Below are 8,438 nucleotides of genomic sequence, written 5' to 3'. Positions count from 1 at the left end.
CTCCCCCCAACCTTCTCCCAGCTATTTAGAGTTTGCTTATGATTTTTATTGGTTCATATACTCTTGTTAAAACATAGTTAATACACTTCTCTTTCTAATGATTCTGAATTACATCACTGTCTTCTTTCAATCTAAGTGAAGGTCTTGACATGCTTAAAAATACCCTTTCAATATGTGTCATGTAAATATTTTTTGCTGTAATACCCAGCTTTATTAAAAAGAAGAATTTATGAAAAATAAATTGAGTATTATGAGAATTAAGTTTATTTCATGTAGAATCTTAATAACAGTTTGCTTTAAAAACAATTTCAACTTTATTACAACTCATATTAACCCAATTCTTTTCAGCACCTTAGATTTTTGTTTCTGATCTATCTATCTCTCTCTCTCTCTCTCTCTCTCTCTCTCTCTCTCTCTCTCTCTCCCAGGGATTGAATCCAAGGTGTTTAACCATTGAGCCATATCCCCAGTCATTTTTATTTTTTGAGACAGAGTCTCGCTTAGTTGTTTAGTTACTGAGACTGGCTTTGAACTTGTGATCCTCCTTTCTCAGCCTCACGAGCTGCTGGGATTACAAGTGTGTGCCACTTGATCCATGAGTCCCTCTCATTTATATCTCTCTATATTAGTGTGCCCAGACTTCCATAAAAAAACACCAAGGACTGGATGCTTAAACAACATATTTATTTCCACATAGTTCTCAAGGATGAAGATCCCAATCAAGTGGCCAGCAGGGCTAGTGAGGCCACTCTTGCCACAGGTCAGCAGGCCACCTTCTCACAGGATGACATGTCCTCTGTGAGCACACATGGCCTTTTCTGCACACTCAGATACCTGGGTTTCTCCTCATACGAACGCCAGTCCTACCAGATTAGGGCCTCAGTTTATGACCCCCTTTAACCTTAAGGACATCCATCCTTTCCCTATCATCAAATAAAGTCACATTGTGGGTTTATAGATTTAATATTTGGATTTTGGAGGCAAACAGTTCAATCCTAAAAATCTTGAAAATAGCGTAGTCATTCTTATTTTGGTATCTTTGCATTAAAGGTAGATAAGTAAAATTAGACCTAATAAAGCCTCATATTACCAGTTTTTAGAAACACTCCTCAAATGACTAATATACCTACATGAAGTTTGGGGCAGGAATCTGAAGATTTTATCCTGCTCCTAATTACCCATTGGACATCAGTAGGCCTAAATGAAGAATCTGTGCATTTAGTAAAAACAGCTTTTCTATTACCTTTGGATATCACCTGTCATTACTTTGTTGATTCTTTCTGAATTTCATTTTGCCTCTGCTGGTTGCAAGTTTCTTAAAATACATACAGGGGAATAGTTAATGGGACTTTTCATAGAATATAAAAATGCATGCTTTAAAAGATATACCATTGTTTCATGAGCCACTATTAACACATATCATTATTTTCATTGGTCAGAGGGAAATATATAATCATATTTATAAATAATAACACATAGTTGATAATATTACATGTTTGACACAGGTTTCATCAATAAAGGTAAGTATAATTCACTCTGAACATGAGTTTTTAAAAATATTTATCTTAAAGCTAAAGACAGTATTACAATTCATAGTGAAACACTAGGGAACTCTCCATTTACAAAAATGTTGCTGTTCATCACCACAATTACTTAACATTTGGAATGTTCCAGCCATTTCATTTTTGTAGATAAAGTCTCCCCCCCCAAAAAAAAAAGAATATTTTCCACTCTAGTAAAACATAGGTAAAATACAAATATGTGATGACATAAAGTGTATTAGGGGCTGGGATTGTGGCTCAGTGGCAGAATACTTGTCTAGCACGTGTGAGGCACTGGGTTCAATCCTCAGCATCACTTAAAAATAAATAAATAAAATAAAAAGGTATTGTGTCCACCTACAACTAAAAAAATTTTTTTAAAAATACTAATTTTCCAGTGTGGTATTTAATTACAAGGTTATCTTTAGCCATGACTTGTTATTCTTGTGCATTCAAATTAAAATTGATTGTGATATTCACAGGAAAATACAATATATTTCCAAATATAAATTACATATTTTTAGTAATACTATATATGTTCCAAGAATTCTTATTATAAAACTAATAATATAGGTAAGGTAATCGAAATAAAATAGCCTCACAATTCTGAGGAATTTGTAAAACACCTTTCTAAATTGGGTCTTATATTTAAAACATCATATTAGTGCATATGATTTCCAAGTCCATATGTTAGTCTTCATTTCTTATCTGAAATTGTAGGCACATATTCCAGATTGGGGAATTATTTTTATGGGCATACGATTATAAATTTTATTTTTTATATGTCTCACATGCATATACACACATATATATGTTATAGGTAAATAATTTTAAAGTATCAAGAAGTATCACCATCTAGCAAAGCTGGCGATCTATGCTGGGTTCACAAAATCTGACTAAATCAATAACTGAGAAAATGGCGAAGAAAGTACACAAGCACAGAAATACCTTTTTAAAATCCAGGACGGCTCTTGACCTCAGAGGTCCATTGGAAACAGAGACAGCATGCCTCAAACCCTAATTTTTATTGGGGAGCACTGTTCCATAGAACCTCCCATCCAATTAAGGCAGAAAGGTACTATTACAAGAAAACAAAGAGTCGGGTTTCAGAGGGTCGATTCTTGCTTGGTGATATCTTGGTCGGCAATTTGACTGACATCTTGGAAAATTACATCCATCTTACCTAAGATCATCTTACTTGTGTGGGGATCATAGGCAGAGTGAGAGAAAAGTACACACATGTGTTGCACCGACCAAAGAGCATGCAACACCAGGCCAGTCCTCTCACACTCAAATGCACATAGCTCACATACACAACCTATAGATGGCCCACAACAAAGAAGGTGCCGCAGTCCGGCTGCAGCAAAATAACCTGGGGGTGACGAGCAACTTGTGTACATTGATACAGCAGGAGTGGGAGCCGTTTATTGTAGGACAGAGGGGTATATATACATTCCACACAGCTTATCTTAATTAACATAAACTAGATACAGCAGTCAACCAATAAGGAATCTCCACACTCAATGGCTCACTGGTGCCACCTCACAAACCACTCCCTCTGGCAAAATGCCAGGTGCCATCCTGACTTGTTTACAGACCCTAACATTTCCCCCTTTTGTTTAATTTAAATAACGACCATAGTGGTTTTTACACAAACACCATAAATAATCTGCTACAAGCAGAAGGAGAGGATACAAAATGCCACAATACCAAGCCAATTGATGGCTCCATGTAAAAAGCCCTTGGAAAAATTATACCAGCAATGACACCGTTAGCAAAGATACTGAGTTACAATTTGTTGTAGATTACAGTTGGTTGTCTTAGTCCAGGTAAAGCAGTGTCTCAATAGATTAACTCACAGTCCAAGTAAATCACAGTCCAGGTAAGTTTATAGTCCAGGTAAGTTCTGCAGGCAGCTAGCTTGATCCGAAGTCTCGTCCGGTTCTCAGCAACACTGGAAATTGTTCCACCCTCGTTTTCACTGGCACTGGGACGAAGGCAGGAACTCTGGCAATGCTGTTAAAGAAAATCCTGTAGTATTCCAGCAAACACTAAGAAAACAACCTTCTGAACAATTTAGTACATTATCTCAAGGTTTTTTACATTTGAAATAAGCCTTAATAGTGCTCATTACTCATTAGCTTCCAGGTGTGGGAGAACCATTGTAGTTACTGGCCTTGGAAATGATCAAACTTCAGGGACGCAGGCTGTCTTCTGCCTGCAGCATCCAGGCAGCCCCAGATGGTCCCGGGGAGAGTCCGGGGAGTGTTCCAGACTCAAACTGCCACTGGGCACAGGGAGCAAGAGCCTGCGAGACTGTGCCTCCGGGTCAGGTTTGGATTTGGGCTTGTGGCAGTGGCGTCCCGCTCCCAGGGCAGGGCTGGCGGGGAAGAGCCGGCTGCAGCCGCTTGGAAAGTCCTTGCTACGCCATGACCGGCTCGTGCACGTGGCAGCCGCCGCTCCGATTCACGCACCCTCCGGTAACAAAAAGTATTCAATAATAGCCTTTTGCTGCAACTTTTTTCCTGATAATCCTTTTTCTTTTGAACTTTCTTTTTCTTTCTGACTAGAGTTCCTGGGCTTTTATCAACACATGCCCTAACTATTCTTGGTTCCACTGGGGTGCCTCTTTCCCTTAGTAATTTACTTCTCACCCCTTCCATATTTTCATCACAAAGACAATACAACATTTCAAGACAAAACAAGACACAAACATACTGTATCAATCTTCTCCATTTTTTCAAAATGGCCATTTTTCCTCTCACCCTATCTGCCTAGGGATGAGCAGATTTGCTCCCATCCTATCTAGAGACAGGCAGCTTTTTTTCGTCACTTACCCCCGAGTGTCCGGGGCTCCCCGTATGGGCCACCATCTGCCGCAGTCTGGCTGCAACAAAATAACCGGGGGTGACGAGCAACTTGTGTACATTGATACAGCAGGAGTGGGAGCTGTTTATTGTAGGACAGGAGGGGTATATATACATTCCACACAGCTTATCTTAATTAACATAAACTAGATACAGCAGTCAACCAATAAGGAATCTCCACACTTAATGGCTCGCTGGCGCCACCTCACAAACCACTCCCTCTGGCAAAATGCCAGGCGCCATCCTGACTTGTTTACAGACCCTAACAGAAGGTTAGTGAGTGACAAGAAATTATATAATGTTACTATAAAGAGTTCTTAACTCTAAGCAGGAAGTGTGAATCAGGCGGTATAGCTATACCAGACTTCAAACTATACTACAGAGCAATAGTAACAAAAACAGCATGGTACTGGTACCAAAACAGGCGGGTGGACCAATGGTACAGAATAGAGGACACAGAAACCAATCCACAATGTTACAACTATCTTATATTTGATAAAGGGGCTAAAAGCGTGTAATGGAGGAAGGATAGCATCTTCAACAAATGGAGCTGGGAAAACTGGAAATCCATATGCAACAAAATGAAACTGAATCCCTTTCTCTCGCCATGCACAAAAGTTAACTCAAAATGGACCAAGGAGCTTGATATCAAATCAGAGATACGCTGTCTGATAGAAGAAAAAGTTGGCTACGATCTACATACTGTGGGGTCGGGCTCCAAATTCCTCAATAGGACACCCAGAGCACAAGAGTTAATAACTAGAATCAACAAATGGGACTTACTCAAACTAAAAAGTTTTTTCTCAGCAAAAGAAACAATAAGAGAGGTAAATAGGGAGCCTACATCCTGGGAACAAATCTTTACTCCTCACACTTCAGATAGAGCCCTAATATCCAGAGTATACAAAGAACTCAAAAAATTAAACAATAAAATAACAAATAACCCAATCAACAAATGGGCCAAGGACCTGAACAGACACTTCTCAGAGGAGGACATACAATCAATCAACAAGTACATGAAAAAAATGCTCACCATCTCTAGCAGTCAGAGAAATGCAAATCAAAACCACCCTAAGATACCATCTCACTCCAGTAAGATTGGCAGCCATTATGAAGTCAAACAACAACAAGTGCTGGCGAGGATGTGGGGAAAAGGGTACACTTGTACATTGCTGGTGGGACTGCAAATTGGTGCAGCCAATTTGGAAAGCAGTATGGAGATTTCTTGGAAAGCTGGGAATGGAGCCACCATTTGACCCAGCTATTCCCCTTCTCGGTCTATTCCCTAAAGACCTAAAAAGAGCATGCTACAGGGACACTGCTACATTGATGTTCATAGCAGCACAATTCACAATAGCAAGACTGTGGAACCAACCTAGATGCCCTTCAATAGACGGATGGATAAAAAAAAATGTGGCATTTATACACAATGAAGTATTACTCTGCATTAAAAAATGACAAAATCATAGAATTTGCAGGGAAATGGATGCCATTAGAGCAGAATATGCTAAGTGAAGCTAGCCAATCCCTAAAAAACAAATGCCAAATGTCTTCTTTGATATAAGGAGAGTAACTAAGAACAGAGCAGGGAGGAAGAGCATGAGAAGAAGATTAACATTAAACAGGGATGAGAGGTGGGAGGGAAAGGGAGAGAGAAGGGAAATTGCATGGAAATGGAAGGAGACCCTCAGGGTTATACTAAATTACATACAAGAGGAAGTGAGGGGAAAGGGAAAAAAAATAACAAGGGGGAGAAATGAATTACAGTAGATGGGGTAGAGAGAGAAGAGGGGAGGGGAGGGGAGGGGGGATAGTAGAGGATAGGAAAGGCAGCAGAATACAACAGACACTGGTATGGCAATATGTATATCAGTGGATGTGTAACCAATGTGATTCTGCAATCTGTATATGGGGTAAAAATGGGAGTTCATATCCCACTTGAATCAAAATGTGAAATATGATATATCAAGAACTATGTAATGTTTTGAACAACCAACAATAAAAATTTTTAAAAAAAAGTTCTTATATTTAGGCAAAGGATATATTTATATCCTTCTTTCATAAGTATTCTAATATACATATTTGTATGTATTTTGCTAAAGTTGTTAAATGCCTAAATACTGCTTAATCCAAACATATTTTGTAAATTTGATAAACTTACATGTAACAAATTATTCAGAAAGTAAAAATTCATAAATACAAGAATTTCTTATGATCAAATTTTCCTTTAGGATACACCAGACAATCCTCAAAATGTTTTAGGGATCCGATGGTTCCACATCTTTGGACCAGCACCTCAGCCACCACAGTACCGACTGAGAGGCCTGTCTCAGTTTACTGTTCCCCAGAATCAGGACAAATGAGTGGCCTGAAGGAAAAGCTGCTCCTATAACCCAGATCAATGAAACGATCAGATATTTCTCTGGAAACTTCCAAACTTGTACAAAATGCGACAGAAAGTAAATGACATACAGGAGCAGGAAGGTGGTCACAGTTTGCAAGGCTTTCACGTGGGCCGTGGCGCTGGCGTCCCTGGACCCTTTGACACTGTGCTGCATCCTCTTCAGATGTTTCCACAGAGAGAAGATTAGCAGGAGAATAGTTGTCAGGGACACAATAAAAGAAATGAGCATGAACATAGTGTTGATAAAAAAGAGGTTGCAAAGATGTTCAACGTTGCTCAAACTGGAACTGTAAGACAGGTTTCCTTTATATCCACTATTCCAGACATCAAATTGTGTGCTTATAAGTATAATATTTAAAAATAATAGAACCAGAGACACCAGCAGTGTCGCTGAAATAACTATTCTAACTCTCCACCTTAGGTAAAGAAAAAAAGAATAAGAAAAGTTAGCTATCTTGAAAAAATAAAAGATGCTAAGGCTTGTAGCAAGCCAGACACTGATATAGTTGGCTACTGTCCAGATACTAAAAATGATTCTTAACATGTTTCCAGTGATCATTAAACCTGGGTACAGTGAAGATACCAATAAATACACCATGTTTGACCAGAGCACAACAATTCTGGAGAGTGCCAAACCAGTGAGGATTTGATCAACTAAGGAGATCTTTCTTCTCTTGACCCAGTCCACACAGTTCACCAGTGCTATGAATCCATTTCCTAAACTCCCAATTACTAACTCCACATTTAAAATGACTCCAAATATGTTCTGTACAACACCATTCATTGTCTATAACAGAATGCCCCAATTTCTAGTATACTGCTGAAGATTTGTTCACACATTCATTTAAAGTGCCAAGTATATCTGACTCTTCAATATTCATATACTCAACTTTTTAAAATTCCCATCTACAATAACAAACAAGCGAACATCAAGATTTGTCAATAACCAGTTTTCTTCATGACAAACATGCATTTTCCAAGACAGACCAACTGAGCTTCAACCAGATACTGTGCCTCCACACTCAGTAGACAGGAGTCTGTGGTAGTTGAGGATGAAGGAAACACTAAAATCTCATAGGCAAACATGGAAATAAAGATATATTTATTTGCATTGATTTGCTCTGTCTTATTTACATATTTTAATCTGGCTACTTGAGTTATGGGCAAGCAACATCACAATATTCTAATGTGTACAAAAAGGATAATGAGAATCTCAGTGGTGTATAGAACTTCCCAAGCACTGAGGTTCTATAAACACTTGAAAATTTGGTCTCTGCAAGGACCTATGCACACATTGTACAAAGTTTTTCTGTAAATCATCAGTTATCTAGTGATCTCATGGAGATTGTTATCCCTCAAATATTCAGTTCTTTATTATTTTACTTTGTACAAGGTCATGTATAACACACACACACATACACACACACACATACACACACATACACACACACATACAATTCACATATAAACACTATTTGGATCCAAATCCTGGTTATTATCCACTTCAATAATTCAGCATTTCATTTACTCAACATTTATTATGCATGTGACTCATGTATAGTACTATGATAGATGTTGAGATAAAAATGTTTCAAGTATAATTTTTGCAGTATTAATGTAATTTTG

At 38.4% G+C, this 8,438-nt stretch overlaps 1 protein-coding gene across 1 annotated transcript; it reads right to left on the bottom strand.

The window, feature by feature from the left end:
- Positions 1 to 6,666: 6,666 nt before the first annotated feature.
- On the bottom strand, positions 6,667 to 7,596 carry LOC114108350 (taste receptor type 2 member 140-like). The gene has a single exon (XM_027955954.2). The coding sequence runs from the start codon at positions 7,594 to 7,596 to the stop codon at positions 6,667 to 6,669; it is 930 nt and encodes a 309-aa protein (XP_027811755.2).
- Between the last annotated feature and the right edge of the window lie 842 nt (positions 7,597 to 8,438).

The sequence above is a fragment of the Marmota flaviventris genome, chromosome 3 (genome assembly GCF_047511675.1).
Source record: "Marmota flaviventris isolate mMarFla1 chromosome 3, mMarFla1.hap1, whole genome shotgun sequence".
NCBI classification, from domain to species: domain Eukaryota; kingdom Metazoa; phylum Chordata; class Mammalia; order Rodentia; family Sciuridae; genus Marmota; species Marmota flaviventris.
The sequence above is the reverse complement of the archived record's forward strand: the minus strand, read 5'-3'. Positions and strand labels throughout refer to the sequence as shown.

What these genes read in the sequence shown, in the direction of transcription:
- LOC114108350 (XM_027955954.2), bottom strand. Translation starts at nt 7,596, where the DNA reads ATGAATGGTGTTGTACAGAACATATTTGGAGTCATTTTAAATGTGGAG.